The sequence below is a fragment of the Lutra lutra genome, chromosome 14 (genome assembly GCF_902655055.1).
Source record: "Lutra lutra chromosome 14, mLutLut1.2, whole genome shotgun sequence".
NCBI lineage: Eukaryota > Metazoa > Chordata > Mammalia > Carnivora > Mustelidae > Lutra > Lutra lutra.
Window position 1 is genome coordinate 75,046,447 of NC_062291.1, and position 27,853 is coordinate 75,074,299.

The following is a 27,853-nucleotide window of genomic DNA, read 5'->3' on the forward strand; positions in this document are numbered from 1 at the left end:
AGCAGGGGTCCTGGCTCAGCAGGAAACCCTGGGGCTCAGCCAAGACCAACTCTTGGTGGAGAGGGAGTCCCCAGCCCTGCCCAGCTTTGCAGCCAGTCCTCTGGCACATCTGGGTGTCCCAGAACATTTCTCACTCTGCCTTCTTCTCATGTGAATGCCAGCCGATACCAAGAAACTAAAAAAATGGCCCGCACCTCACCTCCAAGATGGATTTCTTAGCTGGAAAGGACAGGGTAATTCACAGGAGTCATTTACACGGTACATGTACCTCACCTCATGGTCTGGGCCATCCTGGGCTAAGTGATGCCCATCCCTTCACAGGTCACATATCGGCCCCGTCGCTTTCTCCGTTCAGATAACAGCCCTCATGAAGCCCCCGTATGAGTGCACAAAGCAAAGGTGCCATCAAAACAGGCAGCCTTGAAAAATTCTTGTTTCAGCTGCGATGGTAAAAACAGCGACAGGGGGGCGCCTGAGTGGCTCAGTGGGTTAAGCCTCTGCCTTCAGCTCAGGTCATGATCCCAGGGTCCTCGGATCAAGCCTGCTTCCCCCTCTCTCTCTGCCTGCCTCTCTGCCTACTTGTGATCTCTGTCAAATAAATAAATAGAATCTTAAAAAAAAAATAAAGAAACAAAAATGAGCACAAACAACAACAACAAAAAAAAACAGCGACGGGGGGGGGGGGGCAGCGTGACAGAACAGAGACACTTTAAATGTCACATTTCCTTGCCCCAGGACACTGCCCACTGGTAATTTGCTCTGACTCCCTGCCTTTTTGTCTGCTTCAGAGAAATATGAATCACAGTTAAATTCTACCAGATAAACAAGTCATGTTTTAAAGTTCTGTAAAACCTACAATTTTAGAAAGGCTTGATGTGGCTGACACTAAATTGATTTCAACACATCCTATTTCCGGTCTAATGCTGGGTTCCTTTCATCAAGAACAAATGCACTCATAATGGCTTGATTCTAAGTGAATGGACTCGGTATAAACACGTAGGAAGCACCGGCACTCACATTAATTTTCTTCCTTTTTTAAGTAAAATGAGATGGCGTGTTTTACTTCTCCGAGATTAATTTCCCTTACAGTTTTCACGCACATTCATGGGAGGCTTGCAAGTCGGAATAATCAAGATACCGAATGAAAACCCAGTCTGGAGTTTTCACGTCAACAAGCAACAGAAAACTGATGCTTGCTGAGGTCAGGAGGCTGTCCTGGGTGTTAGAGCCCTTGTCCCAAGAGGGTGCTCAAGGGAAAGCTGGTGGGGGAGTGGGGGTGGGGAGCAGATTCTTAGCATCTGCTCGCTTCACACTGAAAATCGACAGCCTGCTCACAATAGATCTGGATTCCAACGTTCCCACTGGCATAGGAACTCAGAAGGACGTAACAACCGCAGAAATAAATTGCACCGAGGAAAACGGTTTCTTTCTTATAAACAAAACTGGTATGTATTAAGTTTAAAAGGTCTGTGGCCAAACTCTCTGTATGATAACATTTCATGGGACTAGTTACTAAAAAGAAAAAAAGCAGTGTGTACGCGAACACGGGTGACATCCACATAGGACTTGGTTCTGTACCACTGTCGGTTTCCTGGCTCTGAAAGCTACACTCTGGTTTCGGAGGAGGCTGGTTATACCAATGTGTGTACAGCCAGTGCTTGTACTATATTTGCAATTTCAGTGTGCATCTAGAACTATTTCAGAAAGAAAAGTTAAAAGAAACGCGAGGGCCGGGTAGATGGGAAGCAGCCATGTTAGCCACATGGATGAGGGTATAAACTGGTCCAACCCTTCGGGGGAATAGCCTGGCCCTATCCATTGGGATTAGAGAACACTAACCCAGCAATTCCACTTCTAGGGAGCCAGCTTACAAAACTACTTGCACACATGCATCTAGAATGTTCTTCGCAGCATTTTTGTGATAGACCAAAAAATGGAAACAAAGGAAATCCTCATGAGTAGGGAAATAGTAAGTCAATGCAAATGCCCATTCCACGGAATACTGTGCCATCCTAAAAAGAATAAGGCAGCTCAGCACAAAGATGTCTGAGATGCGACACTAACTACACGGTATGGTCACAAAATAATCTGGATACTCACCTAAACTCTGACTTATGCGTACACACTTTATGTGGTTGTGTAAGCATGGAAACGCTCTACAACTATACCACCCCAGATGGTTCAGGGTGATTGCTTCGGGGAGGGGAAGTTCTTCCATAGGCATGATGAAAGGGGACTTCCACTTTGTGTGAATACATTACAGTGAGGATGTGTCGCTTTTAGAATTAGGAAAACAAAATAATAGAAACACAAAAGAAGGGGCGCCTGGATGACCCACTCAGTTGAGCATCAGACCCTTGATTTCCGCTCAGCTCATGATCTCGACGTCATGAGGTCGAGCCCCATGTGGAGCTCCGCAGTCAGGATGGGCCCCAACCCCTAGGCCCCTCTGCCCGCCCATGTGCTCTCGCATTCTCTCACTCTAAAATAAGTAAAATCTTGAAAGAAAGAAAGAAAGAAAGAAGGAAAGAAAGAAAGAAAGAAAGAAGGAAAGAAGGAAAGAAAGAAAAGGAAAGGAAAACACACAAAAGAAACAAAATGAAGGTACAATAGAACAAGGAAAGCCACTGGCAGAGTGTAAAGACCTGACTTGGAAACCCAAGACGCGCTGACACATAAAGCCACAAGAAGGCGGCTTAGCCCACATGGTCACAGACACTGGAGTCAGGCTGCCTCCATCACCAGCCACTGGCCCCTCCCTGTGATAGAAGCAAACATCCCGTCTGTAGCCAAGGGCTGTGCAGAGCCCTCCCCTGGAGGAGCATCCTTCCGTGTTCCGCCGTTAGACCTGAACACAGACTTGCTTCAGCAATGAAAGGTGAGCAGACGAGCCGTGCAAAGTTTGAGCAGAAGTTTTAAGAGCCGTCGCGTAGTTCCACCAGCTTTGGTGCCCCTTTCCCTTTGTGTGTTCCCGACAGTGGCTGCTCCTTCAGTCTGGGTCCCAGAATGAAGACACAAGGTGCAGAGCCATAGCCAATCGGCAACCACCAGGAGGGGAAACTGTGTTGCACCAAGCCGCTGCGATGTTTGCTATGCAGCCTTATCTCACGAAAGCTTATACATGAGCAAAGAGCCCCCCAAAAAGTATTTACTGAGCGCACATTGTGCGAAGAACACACTTGAGTTAAGGGGCCAAAGCGTGAGCACAGAGCACGTGAGGAGCAGCGCACTGTAGGAGATCAGAATATGCCAGCCCCAAATACGCCACTTTGGCATGAGAGTTATTTCCAGCTGGAGGTAAATGAGAATCAACAGATGAAGAACTACACCTTCTCAGAGTTTCCCTCATCTGACTAAATGCAGAAACTTCTAGAAAACAGGACTGCCGTAAACCCCCACCAACAGTTTCCCCTGATATTTACCTTCCCACAGTTTGCTGCTCTTGGAAATCTAATAACCTTTTCCTTTGTCTTGTCACTTCTTTACTAATTTATTATACTTTAATTTATTATTTTAATTTTTAGTTTTTATTTTTAATTTAAAAATTTAATTTAAAATTTACTTTTAATTTTAATATTTTATTACTTTGATTATAGTATGATAAGTTATGCTATAATTTATGCTACAAATTATGCTATAATTTATCATACTAAGATGCTTTATCTGCCCAAGTCTCCCACCATAAACTGATTTTTTTCTCTTGTCAACCTGTCTTTTGTTGGTCTAATTTAACAGAGCCCCCAGTCTGAGAACCTCAAAGGGTAGAAGGAAGAAAGAAAAAATTTTTTTCATTCCCTACAAGGTCAAGTGCTTGGGGAGATGACACTCACACACACCAACACACACATACACTTGCTCGGAGCTCACAGAGCAGCGCAGTGTCCTGTGAAAAGCCTGGCAGTGAGGAGAGCTGTGATCAGGGAAGGAGGAAGATGCTACAGGCCGAGCCTCACGTACGCCCTTCTGAGTCTATATCTAAGGTCCATAAGCACTAAGTGAGCTGAATCAGGGCATTCTAATAAAGTACAAAAACAGTCACCACCAGTTTAATCATCTTGCCCTCTAAAGGTTCCAAGAAAATACCCACCACCTGGCGATTCTGAACTTTTTGTTACGAGGATATGTGCTCTCCACAGTGGGGAAGAGCTGTTCTCGGATAACACATTGTGTGTCTCTCGGAAATGATTGGAGCATGAACCGTATTTCCAGAAACCAGCTCCTTCTCTTTTGGACAAGGCACATCTTTGTGCAAAATGCATTCTCTTAAAGGAGACAAAGGGATGTAAACCAGACGAAGGATATAAATACCAAGTTCCCTTTGCCTCTTCATTCGCTGGGTGACCACGGTCCATTCATAATCCACTTCGTACAAACGGGCCACTTGTAATTTTCTCCTCCAAATCTGGACATTGCTGTTTAAAATCTTTCCCCCACCCCATTTAGAAAATGATACAAGTGAGCCATTATCAAGTCCCTTGGTAAAAAAAAATTCAAACCCGTATGTGCATTAAGCAAAACGTGAAAGCCGCCCTTCAGCACGTTCCCCCTCCTTCTCCCCAGCAACACACACATGCTCTTGCCCAGTGGTGTGTTTGCCTCCACAGAGAGGGATGTGTGCGTTCATATGGAGCCCCTGTTTCCCGCTTTCCCTCCTTCTTTCCTTTCCTTCCTCTTCCCTCCAGCAATGGGAAGCATGCATTTTTCTTTTCGACCACTTGCTATTCTAATTTTCTCTTCCTAGTCATTTCTAGGACCGACTTACTGAATTTGAACTTATTTGCTGGTTTGTTGTTTTCTGCTACTGTTGATGCCAAACTCCTAAAACACCCCATGTTTTGAGTTCTACCAGTGACAGCAAGGGTAAGGAGGACAGAAGTGGGTCTGCCAGGACGTTATTCAAGTCAGCCTTGGGTGAAGGCAGCACCAGATTTCTCCATCCTGTGATGTGAGGAGTTGGGTCTTAAAGGAAGTAGAGCTCAGGGTATCCTGCAGGTCCTGTGTTTCCAGAAGGGGGTGAAGGCCTTCATCCGGCACTGGACCCACCTTCTCGGAGTCCCTGGGATTCCCAGCAGCCTTGACCATGCTCTCACTACCCTCACACCCACCCCCATGCTTCCCAGTCCCTTCCCTACACCCCCAGGCCTGGCCACCCCCAACCGGACCATAGCAAGATCCCACAGCTGAGGCATCAGGCGAATTTATGGGAAAAAAATGTTCCCGTGTGTTTCTATGCAACAGAATCAAGTGTATGTGTAGGTGTTCTGTGTTTTTACAAACTCTCCTCCTTGGTTGTTATAAGATTAAAACAATTTTCTCCCTCAGTAAATGCTTCCCTTCAAAACCACTGGAAGCACATAATTCACCATCCCATTTGCGGCTTCTATTTTCTTGGAGCTGAGAGGAAATCATGATTGTGGGGCCTGTTTCCTTCTAAGAGGCCAGGGTTGAGCAAGTGATGGACAAGAAGAAGTGATGTTTCGATGACATCTCTGATCGATGTTTCATTTATTTTGAAGTTCAAAAAAGATAGGTGAGCATCGTAAGTCCTTTGGGAAGCCAGGGATAGCGGGTTTTGAGGTAAATAACTCTTTTATCCTCAATAAATTTAATGGACACTTTCATTAAAACTACAGGGAATTTTAAGGCAGTTCTATTCCTATTTTAAAACTATAGCAGAGGATTTTTTTTTTTTTTAATTCCTGGATCATTTTTGCTGCTGAGAAATCTAAACATTTCAGAGATGCGGCACATTTTATTTTCCTTACCTGTTTACGGGAAATGCACATGCCCCAGAGGACACAGAAACATTACTTAAAATCACAACAGATTTCGAGGAAACACGTACACAAAAGGAGAAAATTAAAAAGCTTGCCTGGCTGACGTTGGCGGGGAGGGATGGGATACCAACTTGCGTTTGTCCTTAGAAAAATAAATTCACCTGCCACTGATCGGCAGTGCTAGTTTGCTACAGTGCTACTGAAAAAGCATTCCTGCTGACTGTAAACTGCCCCATTTACGTGACTGTTTACATAATTACACAGTGAAACATTGCAATCTTTTGGATTTAATACATGTTTTAACAAGCCCTTCAACTACAGTGTAGGCTTCTATAATCAAATCAAGTCTTTTCAATTAAAACACAATTAGGAAAGGTGTCATGGTGTCACTGTTACATTTGGCTGCATGAAAAGACTCAAGAATCGCTTGGCTGGAAACTTGAGCTCACCCAACGTGCCTGAGCTTAAATGCCAGGTCAGGGTACCAGCGAGGGCACCTGTGGGCCTCGCGTCCTGTGTGAGACACGCCGACCATTCTCCTTGGGCCATTTCTTTGTGAGGGACAGAAGGCTACAGATGGAAACCCAGTGGCCTGGAAAGGTTGAACCTGTCTGTGGCTCTGAGCTTGACCCCAGGTGCCAGCAAGCGTGTCACAGATCGGGAGTGGTGGGCTCAAGGTTACCAGGGAGATATACACCCCATCCTGACATCAGTTTGCAGCATGTGGGATTCTAGAAGTAGAAACTCTTTCCGATGTGGCCTAATCTCACCACTTCATTGTAGAGACACAGAAGAGGGGCTCACAGAGGATACCTACCTGGTTTGACAAAGACCATGCCGTTTAGTTTAATCATTCTGTGAAATGAAGTAGTGTGCACCCTCTCTCCTAAGGATCCCCAGCCCAGGGGTCATTATCAAGTGAGAGCAGACGTGCAAAGGAGTGCTAGCTCACCCAGCTCAGGGAGGCCTGCAGGAGGAACTGTTCAGCTCCTTCTCATGGCTCAGGAACAAAAGTCAGACGTGGAAGGCTTGATGTAGTGGGTTGAATGGTAGCCTCCAAAAATGACATGCCCGCATCAAATCCCTGAAACCCGTGGCTGTTCCATTTGGGAAAAGGATCTTTGTAGATGTAACTAAGGATCTTGAGAGAAGATCCTCCTGGATTACGTAGGATCATCCTGGATTATGTAGGTGGGTCCCAAGTCTAACGACAAGCATCCTTATAGGAGGCGCATGGAGGAGAAACGGACAAGATGCTGTGAGGGTGGGCGGGGAGATTCCAGTGATGCAGATGTGAGCCAAGGAACAGCTGGAGCCACGGGAAGCCAGAACAGGCGAGGAAGGAGTCTTCCCTGGAGGCCCCAGGGGCATGGCAGCCCTGCCTCCACCTTGATTTTGAACTTCTGGCCACAGAACTTGAGAGAATAAATTTCTGTTGCTTTAAGCCCCCCAGGACATGGTCCTTTGTTACAGCAGCCACAGAAACCTCATACAGCTGGCAAGATGCAACGGCCGCCTCAAGGTCTCTGCGGAAGGACAGCGTCACAACGCTGAATGATTGTGTCCTCTGAAAATCCCTAGGTTGAAACCCTAATCCCCAGTGGGATGATATTGGGAGGTGGGGCTTTGGGGAGGGAATTAGGCTTGGATGAGGCCATAAGGGTGGAGCCGTCGTGGAACTGGTGCTCTTCCAAGACGAGAAAGATGTCCTAGCTCTCTCTTTCTACCATGTGAGACACAGAAGTCTGCAGGCGGCCACCAGAGAGACAGCCCTCACCGGAACCTGGCTAGACTGGCCCCCCCATTTCTGGACTTCCAGACTCCAGTGCTGTGAGAAACAGGTTTCTGTTGTTGGTAAACCACCACTCTATTTATGATAGTTTGTTATAGTGCAATCTAAGCCAGAAGCAGACCAAACATCGGACATCACAGGGCTCCTTTGGCTTCTGGCTGGCTTAGCCAAGGCACAGGCTGGAGGGAGGGATGGGGACAGGAGAGGTCAGTCAGGAATCTCTGGCTCCCTCTGTGGGGTCACTGTGAGTGGCTGTGCCTCTCAACCCCACGGTCACAGCTCCTCTCAGGGCAGCCTCATGGGACTGCCTGCTTCTAGGTCCATGTACTGGCTCCCTTGCCACTAGCCCGGGTCCTACCTCACCTCTGCAAACAGTCCCTTTAGCAAAACATGTTCAAGTTAATGAACAGCTGAGCAGGCCATGTGTAAGCTGCCAAGACCCTGAGTAACGTGGTCCGAAGTGGTGAGACTTCCCTGTCCTCGGACAGCACATTTTCTCCTGGTAGGTCAGTGCCTTGTCACCATTCTCCAGGACCTAGGGGTGGCACACGTGACTTGACGCTCTGCCCCCTAGAGGGAGGTGAGGCTTACAGAGGGGAGCTGAATTTTCAACAGTTACAAATTTGAAGCAGAGCAAGGTTCACAATGCAGCCTGTGAGCCCCTATTTCCAGCTCTTTCTTACTCTAAGTTATAGGTCTGGGGTGGCAGATCTCTGATCCTCAGGCTGCCAGGGCCTCAGTCATGGCCACGGCAGACACCGCTAATCAGTCATGACACTCTTTCAGACTCACACCAGCCCTTGTCCTGGGATCTTTCCTAGCACAGCCTTCCTTAAGGTCCTAGCACCCATCAGAATTGGTGCGCTAGTGTACCCTTCCTGCTACAGGTGTGTCTCTGGCCTTGTGGGCCTGAGAAGGAGGGGAATGGCCAGGAAATTAAAGAGGATTTTTAGGAAGTTTCAATGCAAGCCAGGCCAGGTAGGCTCCCCCCTATTGATCACCCTCAGACACCCTCCATAAAAACACATATAACCGCAACCCTTTTGGGTCTGATGTATGTGTCTTGGGATGTAACATGATAACAGGCTGATTTCCACACTGCACGTGGTCATGACCCCATGAGCCTATTAGAGACACTAGCAAGTCCTTCGGTCAAGAGACCTATGGGGCTTCAAAACAGCATTGCCCAAAAACTGTCTATCTCCAGAAGCTCTTTTGCACCGTTCAATTGACCAAAGTCCAGCAGACATCCTGTTCCACAAAACAGGTTCTGGTATAATTATGACAAGATCCACAATTATCCTGCCATCTTGCTTTATTTAACCTTGGTTCCAAGTGCCTCCTTGGGAGGACAGATGGCCTTTCAAGTCCAGGTGGTCCTTGACTTTCACACGTTTGACCAGCTTACTCTCCTGTGCAACACCAACTTAGGGATCCCCTCCCCCATCTTCCCTGTCTTGCTGGACCTCCCAGCAGCAGCGAAGGTCTAGGGCGCAGTGGCACCTCCCACCAGGCAACAGTGGAGTGGGGATCCCCTGCGGGAGAGGTGAGGCAGGTCAAGAGGGACAGTTAATTCGGGGGAGAACAAACCAACACAAACCACCACTGGGTTTGCTCCCAATTGTAACTCTGCTAACGGGATTCCATTTTACCTCTTTGCACAGAAGGAGGCACCTCACCCCCTTATTAAGGGAAAGCTCTGGAGTCAGGCACCCCTGGATTCAAAGTGAGACCCGCGCCTTTCTAGCTTGAGTTTGGTGAACTTTCTAAATTTCCTCAGCTTCCTTGTTTATAAAAATTGAGACAAAATTAGCCTTTGTGCTCTCAGGGTTGAGAGGAAGATTAAATGGAAGAGTCCAGGGAAAAGCCCACTTCCTGCAGTTTAAGTGGTAAGTGCAGGAAGTCCAGTAAGTGCCCATGAGGAGGAGGATGCTTCTAGAAGGGGCCGCCTGCAGAAGAAATAGCTCACTCCTGGGACTGGGGGAGTCCTGGTTCGCTTCCTTGCTGCGCCCAGGCTTGGACGGTTCTTGGCTCTCTGGTGCCTCCCCAGGCTGCCCCTGCCACCGTGTCTCTCCAGAAGGGACTTCCAGGCTAAAACGGGCACCGTAAAGAACCCCATAGACACTCTCCCACACGGATGCTTCTCTTGGGCACAAGCAGAACTGGGAGAACATGGAAAGGGGAGACCTTCAGAGGAGACAGCAGGCAGCCCCGTGAACCCATCACGGCAGGACCCCTACAGTCTAACTGCAGAGGGTCCTTGGGTAGGGATGCAGGTGGTTGCTGGAAGGCTGTGTGGATGGAGAGAAGGAAGCAACCCCAGGCCACTGGGTGTGAACTCTGAGCCAGGCTTAACAAACAACCCTCCTGCCAGGGGAAGGCAGCTCTCCAGGCCATGAGGTGTGTCCAGGGTGCCACAAGGGGTTTCGTCTTTTGTTTCTTTTGTTTTGTTGCCCACTCCCCACCCCCTCCGCTTTGGAATCCTACTTCCCTTATTAATTGTGATTCTCTAGCTTTACCCTCTGAGGTGGAGATTAAATGCTGAGCCGGCAGGAAGCACTCTTGAAACCCGCAAGCCCCCCATTTGCAAGCCTTGTTCCCAGGGACCTGCTCGGCCCTTCGCCCAGGCCCTGGGCACTTCCATTCAACTGACCCTTTGCCATCACAGACATTATCAACCCCATCCGTAGAGGCTAATCCCTCCTGATTGGGAGAGGACTTTTTTCCTTTTCCTTGCCTTCCACCAACTCCCTCCCCTTTTATGCTTGAAAGTAATGGTTCAAAATAGCCCTTGTATCTAAATATACTGTTTCTAGGGGAGCATGGGTGGCTCCGACCACCTGTTAAGTGTCTGACTTCGGCTCAGGCCATGATCTCAGGGCCCTGGGATGGAGCCCCGCATTGGGCTCCCTGCTCGGTGGGGGTCTGTTTCTCCCTTTCCTTCTTTCCCTCCCTACAGCTCCTGCTGGCTTGCTTTCTCAAATAAGTAATCTTTTAAAAATAAATAAATATACTGTTTTTAGAAGCATAGCACTCTCATATTCATTTACTCAATTTGGAAAAATTGAAAATGAGTGTCTTGGGACCTGCAGATAGTCAAATCCAATAGTTCCCAAAGTGTGGCTCCGTGGCCAACAACATCAACATGACCTGGGAAGTCATTAGAGATGCAAAATTTCTGGCCCCACGCCAGACCTGTGGAGGCTCTGCGGGTGAGGCCAGCAGTCTGTTTTTATAGGCCTTCCAGATGATTCTGATGCATGTTCAAGTTTGAGAACCACTGTACTGATTAAATTTCCTGTACAGTTCCACCCCATCTAATACATTAGAAAAGTGAGACCTGTTACAGTAATTTGGTCAAGGTCATTCACTCATTCCTTCCACAAATACTCAACACTGTGCTAAGGGATTCGGGACATATTAATGGAAAAGACACATGGGGCCTTGCCTCCGTGGAACTTACTCTCTGCACAGAAAAAAACAAAGAGGATAATCACAGACTGAAGTTAGTGCCATGAGGGAAACAAACATGAAAATAGGACTGAAATCAACTGGGAAAGAGCTGCTTGGGATGAGATAGTCAGGGAAAACTTCCTGGAGGAGGTGACATTTGAGTTGGATCTTAAGGAGGAACAGGAGTTGGTCATGTGAACAACAGAAGGCAGAGGCAGCTTATGCAAAAATGCTTTGGAGCCAGAAAGCACTTGGCCTCTTCTAGAAACAGAAACACTGGTATGGCTACAGTTTGGTGAGTGAGGAGAGTGGCTGAAGCAGAGAGAGAGAATGAGAGACAGACAGCAGAGTGAAAAGAGAGAGAGAAGACAAAGAAGGAGGCTGAGGCTATGTGGGCCTCAGAGCACCCACACCCAATTCCCCTAAGACTCAGGCCAGGACTCCTAGCCCTCAGGTCACCTCAGGCCCTCAGGGCTCCTTCTGCTGCCTGCACTCCTGTTCCACCTGCCAGAGGGGCCTCAGACCAGAATCACCTCACCCAGCCTCTGCGAATCCTCCAGGCCCAGGAAGCTCTCGCCCTCCCTCATACCTGAAGCAAGGTAGCTTGTCCATCTCTGGAAAGTTCTAACGGGCCTTTCATTATATGGAGTCCGATTCTGATTCCCCTGTCCTTCAGGTATTGAAACAAGGGGTCAGCCTGCCAACCCCCCCCCCCCCACGCCCTCATCTCTCCATCCAGACTGTATATCTTCACATCCATTACGAGGCGCTGTGGCAGCTCTGGGATCAAGTCACCCCCGTGCAGGTCTGGCTCTGAAACATGACCTCTGGGCCTTTCTTCCTACATACACTAGGCACAGGAGTGATATCTGAGAGGCATCCCAAGAAAAGATTCCATAAGCGTTCTGAGAGGGCTGGCCACACCTGGAGCTCCTCGTGGGGCCTGTCTTCCATCCGCTGTACCACCCTGCTGTCCCTCCCTAGGTGGTACCATCCATCCAGGCCAGAAACACAGGGGGCCTATTCCCTCCCAATCCGACATTTGCCTTCTGGAATAAAAGCATAGTCTGGTGGGAGAGGGAGCAGGCTGGTGGCGATAGTGATGGGAAAAGCGGCCCTTTGCCTTAGGTCTTACTGTGACGTAAGCACGCTGTGCATTTGGCAGCCTTAGTAAGAGAACATGATGTCCACACTGTCAGGAAAATGGATGCATCTAGAAGGGAGCAGCTTCCGCTTCTGTGTACAACGGGGAGGCCGGTGGCAGACCATCTCTCCCATGGACAGCAGCGCGGAAGCTGAGATCACAGCTGAACCTGCTGCATGGAGGCACAACGGAGGTGTGGAGCCAACCAGCACTGGAAGAGGTCTGCAGTGTAGGAGGTCTGCTTTTGAACCTGAGCACTTGGATTCCTACCCTATTTCTTTTTTTTTTATTATGTTCAGTTAGCCAACATGATCCGATTTTTTTTTTTTTTTAGCAGCTTCAGGTCCTTTCAGACTTTGGAGATGGCTGTGAGCCCGACAGCCAATGAACTTGAACTCAGACGGCCTGTGGGGCTATGGGCTCCAGGAAAACCTGCTGCTCGCTGGAGTCACGTTTTTTTTTGTTTTTTTTTTTAAAGATATTATTCATTTATTTGACAGACAGATCACAAGTAGGCAGAGAGGCAGGCAGAGAGAGAAGGGAGGGAGGCAGGCTCCCTGGTGAGCAGAGAGCCCGATGTGAGGCTCGATCCCAGGACCCTGAGATCATGACCTGAGCCGAAGGCAGAGGCCCAACCCACTAAGCCACCCAGGCGCCCCTGGAGTCATGTTTTTTAAATGGAGGTTTTCCTTCTCTTCTGGGTGACAGAAGTCTTTCTATTGAGAAAGGCCAAGTTTAAGGCCGCCTCAAATCCTCCACAGTTTTTGGACTTAAAATATTTCTTCTTGATGCTGGAAGTTATAAAATGCTTCCAACCACCCACTTGCTCGGCTGTTTTACTGTAACTGAGTTTATTTTCCTAATGGGAAAGCAATCCTTGGGCTGTTTTAAAATAATTCCCAAATCGGTCAACGAGGGTAAAAAAAAAAAAAAAAAAACCCAGTCTCCGGAAGAAAACAGAACCGAGATATTAGTTCAGCCATTCCAGTGATGACAGGGCCGTTTCACGTGTCTCCTCCCTTCCATCAACCATACTGTTGAATGGGGACGATGAGATCTACAGTTTGCCAGAATCGTCTGGATTGTTAACTTTAAACTGTATTCTGGGGTCTGGCAGGATGAAATAATTATTGAGGCTCTTCCTTCCCCCATGCCCCATCTAGATTTTTTTTTTTAAACAATTAACAAATGGAGAAACCCTACCTGCCATTTTTGTCTGGGGATCAGGAATTGGCACCCCCAATACTGGCGGCTTGTGATTTTCTCCAGCTCTCTAGAAGGTTCTAAGATCTAATTTTTTCTAACAGAGGCTTTGTCAGTAGTGAATGAACTCTGACGACAAAGCTAGCTTGCTTAAAACAATGGAGTTCCAGAGACAATAGGAGAGAAGGTGCGGCTTAGTGTGCTCGGCACTAACCCCCACACAGCCGTCTGCGGGGATCTTAGCTGAGCCGCTCCCCATGCAGTCAAGTTCAGGGACAGGCTGCTCTTCTATTCACTGCTTCCATGGTTCTGGCACAGGAAATCCAGGGCAGGCCACAGCACCCTCTATCTCTACATAATGACTCTGTTTAAGGTCTCCCTGTGCTCCGCTTTCCTCGCGATATGCCAGGCTGCCGACAGAATGAAGAGACTCGAGATCATTGTTTAAATATTTCAGGCTCGCTTTCCCTATGTCCCTCCCTGCTCCAAATACTTCTGCCTCAAAAATGTGGGTCATTCAAGATAATGTGCAGAATATGAAGAGGGTGTGAGACCATCTCACTGCTCTCCGAGCAGGAGCTGAAAGCCACAGCATGGATTCGGTGGCCTGGGTCAGACACCTGGCATGCCCTCCCTGATGTCACACAGCAGCCAATCAGGCACCCATGCCTGCTGACCCGACCTCCACAATGACCCTCATCTCCAGCTCCCTCGTAATCTGCAGTGACCCTGAGGGCCAGGCCCTCGTGGTCTCCCACCTGGGCTGCTAGTCAGCCCCATATGGTCTCCGTGTCCACTGCCCCCACCCCACCCCCGACTTGCCCCTGCCACACACTGCCACTGGGTTTCTCCAAGTAGGAACAAACCCTATCACACTGGCCCTCTCCCTGAGAGCTTGGGTAGTTCTCCCTAAGCCACAGAATAAGGTCTGAACTCCTTGCCCCGGCGTAAGAGCTCCGTCCCCTGGAGAACCCACGAGAGCCTTCCTGCCCCTCTTGGACCCTCAAAGGTTCTGCCTCAGCCCAGCGAGCCCCACCCTAAGTCACCCATGTGTTTCCTCTATTCCGCTGGGCTGCTCGACGCCCAGTGTATCTGCAGCAGCCCTGGGAAGGAGACTTCAGATGCATCTCCACGCTCTGCCCCCACCAAACCAGTGTCACAGCACGTCCCCACAACACAGACAGATGGCCTGATGTCCCCGACAGGAAATGCACCCAGCAGGGATGAGAAGTGCTAGGACGAGGGACGTGGCAGCACGTGACCCACAAGTCGTGGGTCCATACAGTCAGTGAGTGTGAAGTCCTGATGGGATAGAAATTTAAAACAAAGGAAACTAACGAATGCCTCATGGTGGGCAGACATTCCCTCCATCACCCCCCCCCCCCGTGAGCCCCCTGGAGCAGCAGTGGCACCTGCGGGCAGCCCCCCGCCCCGGGGTGCACGTTGCCAGGTCTGTTAACCCTACACCAGCCCTCAACGCCCGCTGGCCCTTGCTTCCTATCTCTGGGTCTCACCCAGGCTCACAGCTGACTGGGTCCTTTGGCTCCATTCTCTCTGGGAAAGACCTACAGAAAGGGTCCCCCAGACTTGGGGGCCCCTGACTTTTTCTCTTCCTCACAGTAGCCCCACCTGGGGCAGCCCAGGTCCTGTGTCCTGGGAGTCTATATTTCACTCACAGTGGTCATTTACTGGTTCCAAACTCACATTTTCCCAGCTCCCAAATTCTGCTTTTGCCATCCTTTCTGCCCCGAACGCCTATAAACCACTGTGCAGCCCCCCACCCCCCTCTTATCTATATGATTCCACTTCTTAGGTTTCCTGGATCCACCCACTCTTTACCCCAATAAACAGGAAAAAAGTGATCCCCATTACATGTTACCTGGGATGGGTAGGAGCTGTCCAGAGAACAGTGACATTAGGGGGACATCATTATATTAAATAATACATGTATTGGAAGTGTACCTTACGAGGAGAGCTGTATGTGATCCTATGTGTTTAGAAATAATGTTTTTACTGGTTGAGATAGGGTGTAATGGATCAGCTGCATTAGAACTAGACAAATGTGCCTAAATCAGCAAAATACAGAAAAACCAAGGAAAAATAATACATTTTCTGCATTTTGACAAACATCTTGGTCAGCGGGACCCTGGCTGGTACAGGAATATCAAAGAGGAAGAGACTCATTTTTGCCATTTTAGGGACCATGACAGAGGTGGGAGGTGGAGTTGGGGATCTGTGCAGAGGACAGTCACTGTGATCACCTGGAGGGCCGCAGGTCGCACCCCGCCTACACGAGGACCCAGGAGTGGCGTCTGTCTGTCGTTTGTGCCACTGATGTGGCCACAAAGATTGGAAATGTCAGCCCTCAGTCCTCGCCGGACGTGACCCATCTGCACCACTTGACAGGAGGGACCTCCCCCTTTTCCCAGAAATGCCTTCTTCATTTGACTTCCAGGACATCTGCTTTCCCTCTGCCGCTGACGGGGCAGCTCCCCCAGACTTCTTCCCTGGCTGTTTCTTCTCTCTGCGAGCTTTAAATATGGGAGCGGCCCAGGCTCGAGTCCACAGACATCTCTTTCCCATCCACACTCTCTCCTTGAGGGACTCCCACTCTGACATTTCCAGCCTGAGCTCCCCCTGCATGTTTCATGGATAATTCCAGTCAACAGGCCCCAAACCTGCCCCCTCTCCTCCCAAAGCCTGTCCTTACCAGCTGTTTGCACCTCAGTACCTGGCGACTCCATCCTTCCATGCGCTCAGACCAAATGTGCCAGTGTTGTTCTCGCCTTCCCTTTGCCACATCCCACATCCAGGCTCCAGAAATCCTGGGACCTCCCCTCCAGCCTCTGTCTGGATCTCCCCACTGCCACTCCTTTTACCCTGAGCTGAAAACTGGCACTGTCTCTGTTATCTTGCAATGAATAGTTCCCTAACAGGCCTCCTGGCCTCTCCTCTGCCCACCCCAGGCCCCACCAAAGTGTACTCAGAGCATGACCTCCGCGATCCTTCAAACATGCAAGCCAGATCGTGCCACTCCTTCACTCAAGCCCCTGGCTTCTTAGAGGAGAAGTTGGCCAACCTCCAAGGCTCCACCTGGCCTCATGCCCCAGCTGTGTGGCCTCCTCGCTGGATCTCTAACGCACAGGCGACTCCTACCTCAGGACTTCTGCCTTAGCTGTTCCTCTGCTGGGAATGCTCCTCCCTCAGACACCCACATGACTTCTTCACACACCCTCCTCTGGGTCAAATGTCACCTTCTCAGTGAGGCCTCCCTGGACTTCTTTCTTTAAATTCTAACCCCATGTCCACCCCACCCTTCCCTCTCCCCCATTCAGCTTTAGTCCTTTTATAGATCATCTGACACAATTGTTAAGATTTGTGTATACCCCCACGTACACACAAAAACACTCTTCGTGTAAGCTCCATAAGAGCAAGAATTTTTATGTTTTATTCACGGCCGTATACTAATGTCCAGAGCACAGAATTATGATAGAATACATGATAAATAAGCAACTGTTGGCTGGTTTGTGGTTCCATATTGAGTCACTGGCCATCTCGACTGCATGGGAGGAAGCCCTGGGCCCCCGGGGACCGGACGGCAAGTCAGTCTACCACAGGACCCACTGTGGGCCTTACCATGCTGGACACACCCGTAAACCTTCGTTGTGCCTCTCCTATCTTGGGATCCTCAGAGCCTACCGTGGGGCCTAAAACAAGGTGAGTGGAGAGATGCTTGTTGAACTAATGAAATCCAGATAATTCAGGACAAAGAGGAGTCTGAATTAAATGAGATAATATGATACCACAGATGCGGTTCCAAAGACTCCTTTTCACGCTCTTCTCACCCTCTGGTCACTGCTGAGGCAACCACATCACGTGTGGGTACAGTATTTCACTTCGGACATAGAAAGTTGAAGTTGTGAGTTCACCTGAGGACATGGAGCTTCTGAGTAGCTTCCCACGTTCACACTTGCTTCTGTCATTGTCCGCATAGGTACCTTCTCCACAATGAGTGGAGGGGGCAAAGGACAGGTCATCGTAAGCCTGGATTCTAGACTTCCCTCTGCACTCACCAGCCTTATGCAAGACTTTAATCCATGTAATCCTGTTTCTTACCTAAGGTTAATTCTCTTATCATAAGAGGATAACTGGCTAGTGAGTCTGGTGCAGCAGATTCAGGAATGACTTGTTAAAGGAGATTTATGGTTTACAAGCATATAGAAAGCAGGAATCACCAGGACCTACTGCAGGTTCACAGAGAAACAACTCTGTCAGATAAATCTTGTTTCTTTCTTTGATAGGATTACCAGACTGGTAGAGATGAAGTAGATCAAGGATTTAGGAATTCAGCAGAGCATTTGATAAGTTCAATGGGGTTACCAAATGGAATGGACGCAGGGACTACTGAATTGGGTACAAGGACCACTGGGTGGCTTGGGGACTGATTGGATACTTATTTGTGGGCTGAAATTCAATGATCTCAGAGAGAGGTTCTGAACTCAGGACCTCAAGCCTCTATCCTTGGCAAAGTCCTGCTGAACATTTTTATCACTGGCTTGAATGAAAACTTCAAAGAGGATGTGTTCACTACATTTGGGGACAGGCTGAAGGACAAAGATATCATGACCAGGGTCAGAATCAGTGTCCAAATCAATCTCATAGCCTACTGACAATGGGTTGAGGTAGCTTCTCAGTGCTACCCGTCCAGGTATAGAGTGAGGGAAAGATGACAGAGCAGCAGAAGACTTCAAAAAGTATGATGGAACTCTGTTGGCCTGAGTCAAAAGTCTGATGTTATGCAGAACACCCCACCCCACGACAGCCCCTCACACAAAAACACAACTGTATCTTGGATTATATTCATGGAATCGTATCCACAAGTGTGAGGTGCACCCCACTTTGCACATTCCAGTGGTTTTAAGGACAACATTTTAAAAGTGATTTGAAATGAACAATCCAAAAAATGAAATTAAGAAGATAATTACACCTACAACACCATAAACATTTAGGAATAAACTTAACAGAAGAAGGATAAAACTTATATTCTGAAAACAAAAACACTGTGGAAAGAAATTAAAGGAAACTTAAGGAAATGGGAAGACATCCTATGTACATGAATAGGAAGACTTAACTATTGTTGGGATGGCAAAACTCCCCAAATTGATCTACAGTTTGAGTACAATCTATAAAAATCCCAGCTGGCTTCTTTATAGACATTGACAAGCTGATCCCAAATTCATATGGAAATGTAAGGAATCCAGAATAGCCAAAATAACCTTCACAAATAAAAACAAGGTTGGAAGATTCATAATCTGTCATTTCAAAATTTACTACAGAGCTTCAATAATTAAGACAGTATGGTACTGGATGAGGACAGACCAGTGCAACACACTTGAAAGTTCAGAAATACAGCCTCACATTTGTAGTCAGTTGATTTTTGACAAGGATGCTAAGACGATTGAGTGGGAGAAAGAAAGAGTACATTTAATAAGTGGTGCCAGGACAGCGAGATATCATACAAAACCATGAACTGACCTCTTTATCACACCATATTCAAAACTGGATTCAAAATAGACGAAAGAAAGACCAAAATGTAAGAGCTAAAACTCAGAGAAAAAATAGACCTACATCTCTGTGACCTTGGACCAGGCAATGTTTTCTTAGATTCAACACCAAAAGAACAAGCAAAAAGAAGGAAAAAAAAAAAAAAAGATAAATGTGGCTTAATCAAAATTTAATCAAAATTTAAAGCTTAATCAAAATTTAAAACTTCTGTGCATCAAGGGACACTATCAAAGAAGCAAAAGACAATATATAGAATGAGAGAAAAATATTTGAATATCATATTTCTGAGGAGGGAGTCTGTGCATCTAGAGTATGTATCTAGAATATATAAAGAACTCTTATAAACAAACAATAAAAAGATACAACTCAGTTTAAAAATGGGTAAATGGAGCGCCTAAGTGGCTCAGTTAGTTGGGCAGCTGCCTTCGGCTCAGCTCATGATCCTAGAGTCCCAGAATCGAGTCCCGCATTGGGCTCCCAGCTCCATGGGGATTCTGCTTCTCTCTTTGACCTTCCTCCCCCTCTCTCTCTCTCAAATAAATAAATAAAATACTTTTAAAAAATGGGCAAAGAATCTGAATAGACATTTCTCCAAAGAAGATACAGAAATGGCCAATAGGCCAGCATCTACAGGCATCAGTGAAAAGCAAATCAAAATGCAATGATGTATCACTTCACACCCATGAGGGTGACTAATCAAAAGGACAGAAAATACCCTACGATCCAGAAACTGCATTACTAGTTATTGACCCAAAGATAAAAAAAATACTAATTCAAAGGGGCACATGCAGCACCCCAATGTTTATTGCATTAGTATTAGTATTAGTAGTACCTATACTAGCCAAAGTAAGGACAGCCCAAGTAGCCCCAGCATCCATCAACTGATGACTGGAAAAAGCAGATGCATTAGATAACCCGATGAGGCGGACACTTACTATTATTCACAAGTCATATTAGAGACACAGAAACTGGAATTTAGAGAAATCACCTAACTTTCATGACCTAACTTTGTCATGATTGTAGACTGGCGAATGGTAGAGACAGATTCAGAAGCCAATAATCTGACCTCAGACTCTAGGGAAGGTCCCACTGATGTTTGCTGAACCAATCACTGAATGAACACAGGAGCGAATTAATGTGTGCTCAACTACCCACACAGGGAAGAAGCGAGCTTCTCCTAATCAGCAGGTTGGATCTTACCTTACAAATGTTCTAAATCTTGTAGCCCTCATCTCTCCTTGGGATACTCTATCTTAAGGCAAAAACTGGGGTCCATCTTCCACCAGCTAGGCTCATCTTCCCGCGGAGCCTCCAGTACCTCTCTCTCTCCATGGTCTCCGCAGTCCAGGCTTCAGTCACCTGCCCAATCCCTGCAGGCAGAGCCCACGCTAGGACACTTCCAGCCACCTGCCCCCCAATCCACATGGAACCTGATGAGCCCACGCGTCCACTGCGACGCTGCCGTGTCCAATCATCCGCTTCAAAGCCGCGGTGCCATGTCCCGCTGGTACAGGCGCTGCCTGTGCTGGTGCCACCACCACCGCCAGTGCTGGTGCCACCGCCACCGTGCAAGTGCCACCAACACTGCCAGCGCTGGGCTCACCGCTCTGCTGCCGCTGCCGCTGGGTCACTGGAGCTACTGGGGGACAGGGCAGTCATGGGGGACAGACTGTGAGACATCAGGAAGCCTTCGGAGTCACCCTCTCCTCCAAATGAAGTTTTGCTAGGGACTGTGTCTTGAGACCTCCTGGGAGAGGGCTTCTTCCCTCATGCAGACAGAGTTCTAGAAAGCCCAACAGACCTTCCCCAGACACGGCTAAATACCAGGCGTGGGGAGCAGTGCAGCCCCGGTTGGGACCCGCCTCCCCACAGCTGCCCACGCACTTCTGTCCCATCACTGTGGAGGCCGACAGACACAGGGATGCTCCCTATTTTAAAAACACCACAAGACCTCACAGCACGCATCCACGGACTCACCTTCTAACTTGGCCCTATTTTCCCTTCAGTCCTGTTTCTCAAATACACCACCCCAACATGTCATCATATGTGCATCTCCAGGTCCCTCTCCGAATAAGGCAGTAAGTTAGGAAAGCAAGAGGAGGTACCAAGAAGAGCGACAATGGGAACGTATACACGCACATTTTAAAAACGGGAAGCCCACTTCCAGCGTTGGTGTGTTTCACTGGAGATTTTTTTCTGAAGACTTCAAACAAGCAGAAATTCTTGGCCAAATGACTTGGGAGTTTCAGGTGAAAAGCTGGGCTCTCTCAGGAAGCTTTCTGAACATCAACTACAGAACCACTGACTGTTCTCTCCCTGCTTTTTGTAGACGGATGTTAAGAACATTGCTGGGCACGGCTGATCCCTGGCAAGATCGGCATTCAGGGGCCTCTACCCTTCCTGACCCTCTGGTCTTCAGCCTAGAACTCCTCCCTTAAAGAGCACCCAGACTCTCACGCAGCCTCCTGGTCGGTGGTACCAAATTCACATTAAGGTTTTAACGTTGTCTCTTCACGCTTCCCAGTCAGAAGAGTCACAAAACCCCAAAAGCAGGGCCATCTGCATAACTTACAGGACCCAGGACACAATGAACATGCAGGAGCCCTCATTCAAGTTATTATGAGTTTCACGATGGCAACATCAGAGCATTAAAACCAGCACAGGGCCTGGGCAACTACAGGGGTCCCGTGTCCAAGCCAGCTTGCCCGCCCAAAGGAATGTAATGATACACCAAGGACACTCAGAGGCATAGTTTGGAAAAATTACTTTTACATATAACCACAAAGCCCTATTTTAAAATAGAAAAACACTAAAAGTTGGCAAATACTCAAAAAAAAATTTTTTTAAACTTCAGACATGCCAATCTTGCCGAAGTGCCGGTTGAGTCAGCTTGCCATCAGGACTCCGTTGGTGAAAATGCACGAGAGACTGTCCGAACTTTCACCCTGCTTGCTTTCCTCCAAGGCTCTACACCCTGAAAGCATTTTGCACATCAAGAGAGAAGCCTGGAGTGAGTAACAAGACCTTCAATGGCGTAGCAAAGCTGGAAGGGGTCAGATCCCCATCGACCAACCAGGTTCTCTCAAAGGATGGACAGGATTTGGCAAGGCCAAGAGGAAGGGTTCCAGGAAGGGAGTGAAGAACTGAGAGAGAAGCAAAGGGTATGACTGGTCAGTGGCAGGAAGGGAGTCAACAGGACAGCAGGGAGGGCTCACCAAGGGCCACTGAACTACTTTAGAAAATCAGTTAAGAACCTGACAGCTTGTTGAGTTCTGGAATCTGATTTTAAAACTGGGATTTCATGCTCATGTAGGGTAAAAATAAGTGTGACAAATGGGCACCTGTCTATAAATGCCACACGAACTGTCTCCCCCTGCAAGCAAGCAACATATGAGCACAGGATCCGGGAGCGAGTTTCTTGCCCTTGAACTGGCTATGACTGAATCCTCACCCAACATTCCAGATAAGATGGGTGCCTCTTAGCTCTAAGAGAGATTTTTGGTTTTGTGCTAAGGCTACTCTCTACGCTGGGTCTTAGCCTTGCCCTTTGCATAATGCACAGGACCTTACGGGACGGAACGAGACCCAGGCTCACCATCACTAACAAGCTCAGGCTCAAGAAGACCGAATGATGAAGAAAAGTGTTTGGACAAAGTAGGACTCATCTCTGTACCTGAGACAATGCATAGCCAACCCCCCCCCCAAAAAAAAACCAAACAAACAAAAACACCAAAAAAACAAAACAAAACCTCAAAAATGCCCTTCTACCCAGACATCCACCTCCTCTGATAACCATTAGGCTTAACCATAATAGGACACTCAGAGCAGAACTTGGAGAGCTTCAAGGTCTGGTTTTAGGAGTCTCTGGCCAAGGTACATACTGTCTCACCCATGCTACGAGGCAACGAGGTTAACAGAGACTACAAACTCACCAACCGAAGTCAAAGAGACAGGAATGCATGTGTATTCCTCCTAGCTGAGACTGAACTCTCGCTCCCTGCCTTGTAATCTCTTTATATACATATATGTCTATTTCTTTATGTATATACACCTATATATACATATGTATATCTTGTGTACATAGCTATATATGTATGTATAGTGTGCATATATATGTATATATAAAAAACACACAGAGAATAAGAGAGGCAGGAGAGAGAATATATACATACTCACACATACGCATAAATATATATATATATAATATATATAAATATATATATATATATATAGTACAATTCAATTCCATTCAACTTTGTTAAATTCGACCCACATTTAGAGTGTCTGCCATGTGCTGACCCTACACTCGGCACTAGACACAGACTTAGCGAAGAGTGTCACCAACACCCACGAGCTCACCAGCCAGAGGGGAGACACTCTAAAACCCAAACACCAGCATGGCAACCACTTATAATGGGAGTCCGCGTGGCTTGGTGGTTCTAGATCAAAGGTGGTTATTACATGTGCTTGAATCATGCTGGCTGGGTTCAGGTCCCACTCCACCATGTTCAAGCTGTGTGACCGTCAACACACAACTTGAGCCACAGGCTCTCATTAGTGATATGAGCATCTACAACAGCGCCTTCTTCACAGGGCAGTGAGGAATGAACGGTATAACTAGCAAAAGCACAGACATGGGCACACAGAAGGCATTTAGTAAAACGGAGCTTTTATTATCACAACTATTATTCTTCTTCGGAAGACTGTGAGGTTCTGCAGAGGGGCGCATAAGAAAGAAAGGGGTGTCAGGAGAAGCTTTAGGGAGGAGGTGGTATAAGAAATAGGTGTTTGTCAGGAGAACAATAGGGAGAGAAGGCATTCCAAGGATTAAAAAAAGAGTTTGTTCAAAGGCCCTGAGGCATGAAACATCCTGGCAGGTCCTGAGAACTGCCAGCAGGTCAGCACAGCAGAGTAAGGGTTCAAGGTCAGAGAGAAGCCAGAATCAGATCTGAAAGGGCCATCAGAAAGCCTCAAACAATGGAATGCCGAAATCAGATTTGCTTTCAGAAAGGTTTAGGTAATATCCAACTGAACATGATTTTGCCATTGTGAGGACCAGTTATCACGAGCACCACCAGAATGTATTAACGCCACCAAACAGAAGACTCACTGTCACGTGTATGTTCTTTCGTCTGTCCACAAGTCTTCAAGTTTTTTGTTGCTTTGTTTCGTTATACTAAATGACTGGCTTATTTCTCATGCTGGTTTCATGGCTGCAGAACGTCTTTCTTTACCACTAATATCTTACAGAATAATTTTTAAATATTCACCTTCCTAACCACTATGAGGGGCTTCAGCGGCCACATCTTAGCATTCGTTGAGAGCCAGACACTCACACGTTTGCCCTCGAAGTCCACAGACAGCCATTATGGGTGGCGGGTCACGTCCGGCGGATAGAGGCGGATATGGGAGGCAGAGCCATGGTGGGGGTCCGTACTGGAACTAGAAGCAAAATCATATCCCAGGACAAAACCAGGAAGGTGACTGAAGGAGAAGAAAATGAACATGTGCCAAACACCAAAGGAATGGACGAAAATGCAAAGTGGACCCCTGGAGGGCATTCAGTGACCAAGGAGGTCCCTGGAAAATTGGAAACAGGCAACTGAACTGTCTGGAGGTATCTAGATTCATTTGCTCACATAGCATTCACGAGGTCAGCCTATGAGGCGATACTATGAATTCCCTCTGTTAGTGTCTGTCTGTCCTGGGTCTGAAGAGAACATGGTGACATGGTCTCCAGCCACGGAGGACTTAGCGCCACAGAGAGAGGACTGACTGCCAGCGGGCCCTGATAAGGACCAGGTATTCCCTTGGTGAGCTTACAGAGGCCATCTCCTTTCATATTCATTCCACGTCATTGAGAAAATCAACAGATGGGAACAGTCTCTTTTCTGACCCCAATTTTCACTGTTCCATATCTGAGATAACAGAGGCAGCGGGCGGGACAGAGAGTTGGAAACTGCCGGTTTCAGACGCCTATGACTGTAGTCTCCCTCCTCCTCCCCAGAACTGACCTCTTTGGATCTGGTCTTCAGATTTTCATAAAATGAATGTGTTTTTTTTTTTTTCTGATGCATTTTTCCCCCTTTGATTTAACAAGCATGACCCACAGATGCTCATGCCTGAATCCTGCCGTTCCCTGTCAGACGGACCACTGACATGCGCGCTGTTTGCGTGTGTTCCAGTGTGGGTGTGTCCAGCTCAGGACAAACAGGGAGTGCTGTCACCCCCCACAGGACCTGCCAGTGTGCCCAAGCCAAATTCTGCACTCAGGTGTCCTCTCAGTGCCACGGGAGTGCCTCTTTGCTCTGGCTGCTGCAGCCTGGGGCTCCCAAGTAGTTATTGCTTACGTTGTTAAAAAAAAAAAAAAAAGTGGGAGAAAAAACAAAAAACTGAAATAAAATAATCGTATCAACCTCTCATGTGGCACTCCAACTTAGCATGTATTTTATGATGAACTGAGGAACTCAAAGAGCATTTCAGGAACAAGTAAAGCAAGTGTGGAAAAACCAGGTCTCTACCAACTGCTCTTTGTTTTCCAGGCAACAATTTCTCCCTTGAAAAATCAAATCAGCAGTAATTTCTTTGTTGAACACCTACTATGTGACAGGCACACAACATCCAGCTGCACATTACATGATTTCTTTTTCATTACCGTCTTCCCTGGAAAACATTCAAAGCATCGAGCTGGATGTTTTAGCTGTTTTCTCTTCTAGCAGTTTTCCCATTATGAATGCCTTCAGAAGCTTAACACTCTGAGGGCTATGCAGAGTTTTCTGGGTCTTTTTTGGTCTGTTTTGTTTTCTTCCTACTATTTTTTTTTTTAACCTAAAACTTTCCCTTTCTCTTCCTACTTTCTGATTTTAGGGAGGGGAAAAAAAAAATCTAGCATCTGGGGTCTGAGACCACTTGAAATGTCTGGGCCAGGGATTGCTAATGACCTCCCAGAGATAACCCAAATTGCTGATTTAGCAAAGCCCATTCTTGACCTTGACATAAGACAGGCAGAGGGAGAGGACTTGCCAGGCGGCAGTGAAAGAAGACGGATCATGGAAGCGCTCAGATCTCCCCAGGCCCCTCCCCCATTCAGCAAACACCTGGCTGAGTTGGAAAACAGGACGGGTCCAACCTTCCTATTGGTACCAATTGAAGCTGTCAGCTCTCGGCTTGTCACCAGTTGCACTGGGAGGCCCCGGGCAGCCACAAGAGCCCTAATTAGGCAGAAATGACACTTCTACAACTGACCTGCCAGGACCTTTGGCAAACCATTTAACATCATTAGTTAACATTTTTAAAAAGTGTGAATGTAAATGAACAGCCAGTGGCTTTCAATGGAGTTTGTCGGTGGCATTCCCCCCCACCCCGGCCCCCGCCCCCCAGCTCACTCTTTCTCTTTTTACATGAATAGTCCACTTGTTTCCTCCAGAATTGGAGGGAGGCACTGGGCAAGAAGGAAGAAGAGGACCAGTCCTCTGTGGGGAGAGACATGTTAAAGCATAAACAAGCTTGGAGGAGCCCGAGACCATCTCTTCCTGCCTCGGGACAGGCCTGAACTCTCACACGCAAGACCCCAGAGCCGGCAGAGCCCGGGCAGAGAGGGGACAGGAGTGCGCCCAGCCAGGTCCCGCTCCGCAGCTGTGCTGGGGAGTGTAGATGTCCGCTGTTGCCCATTTTCCAAGCTCTGAGTAGGTGGGAAATAATTTCAATTCCCGACTCAAGGGTGCTTCTGAAATACTCATGCTCTCATGCCTCTTACCACTCGTCAGCGCTCTGAACGACCAGATGTTCTGCAGTGGTTTGGCAAATATCTTGCATGTGCTTTAGGGTAACTGTACCAGCTAGAAATGGGCCTCATCCCTCTCCAAAGGAATGAAATCTGCTGGGGGCGGGGGGGGGGGGGGACGGACAACTTCCGACGTCAGTTTGGTACTTGCACAAATCCATTCCTTTCCTACCTGAAGCTGGTATTTCCCACCTGGAATCACACTTCACTTTGCTCTTCGCTGCACACCCACAGAGTCCGTACACGCCAACACTCTCCATCTGTAGGAAGGGGGAGAAGAGTTTCACTGTGAAAATGTCCCTTTGTCTGTCTGCTTCTGCGCCACTCTCAAAGCATGTGTTCGTGCTGGGAGACAGGTGGAAGAGGCCGCACAGGGTAGAAGGGAAGCAGAAAGGTAAAGGTGGGCAGCAGAGGGGTCAGCTTCCTCAGGGCCTTTGCACTTATCACCCACTCGTTGTGTGCCCTTGGGCAAGGTGCTTTGTGCTGAGTCTCAGATGTTTTCACCTGTAAGACCAAGATAATGCCTTACTACCTCCAGTGGGAAAAAGAATAGATGTGGGACATATCATGCGAGCCGGAAGGCCCCATGTAAAGGCAAGGATTTCCAGACCTTTGAGAGCTGCCAAAACTGAGGCATGATGCCAGGTTCTCAGCTTAGTGAGACTCTGTCCTCTTGCTTCTCAAGAGAGACTAGACAAAGCCACTACACCACCAGCACATGCCAGATCCCTCCCTGCCCCCCCTGCCCTACCTCCACTCCAGCTTATTCTCCAAAGGGCTGTAAGTACCACAAAGACAAGTGCATGGGTGCAAGACCAATTCCTAAAACCCATGGTCCTATCAGCTCTTTGGCCTCTCTGCTGGACCCTAAGCAGTAGGGGAGGGGAGGCACATCTGTCTATCTCGGGATTTCCAGAAGTCCCCACGACAGCGGTGGGGACACAGTAGATGCCCAGCAAAGGTTTACTGCGTCGAAATGCAATTCATCTTCCAGACCTGTGCTGATAGCAGCTGGAATGTGTGCTTTACTAAGGCAGCCCAGATCCCAAATTGGGAGAGCCTGACTTGCCCCTGAATTCAGAAAGAGTCAAATCAAGCCTGCAGCATGTGGTGGCGAATGCCTGCGAGGTAGCAGT

General features: G+C 47.9%; 1 protein-coding gene across 1 annotated transcript in view; it reads right to left on the reverse strand.

Moving 5' to 3' along the window:
* HSPA12A (heat shock protein family A (Hsp70) member 12A) overlaps positions 1-27,853 on the reverse strand; it is a 154,382-nt gene that overhangs the window by 112,667 nt on the left and 13,862 nt on the right. The window contains exon 2 of the mRNA XM_047703408.1: positions 26,890-26,977. Coding sequence (XP_047559364.1) covers positions 26,890-26,977 — 88 coding nt within the window. The remainder of the gene's footprint in view (positions 1-26,889; positions 26,978-27,853) is intronic.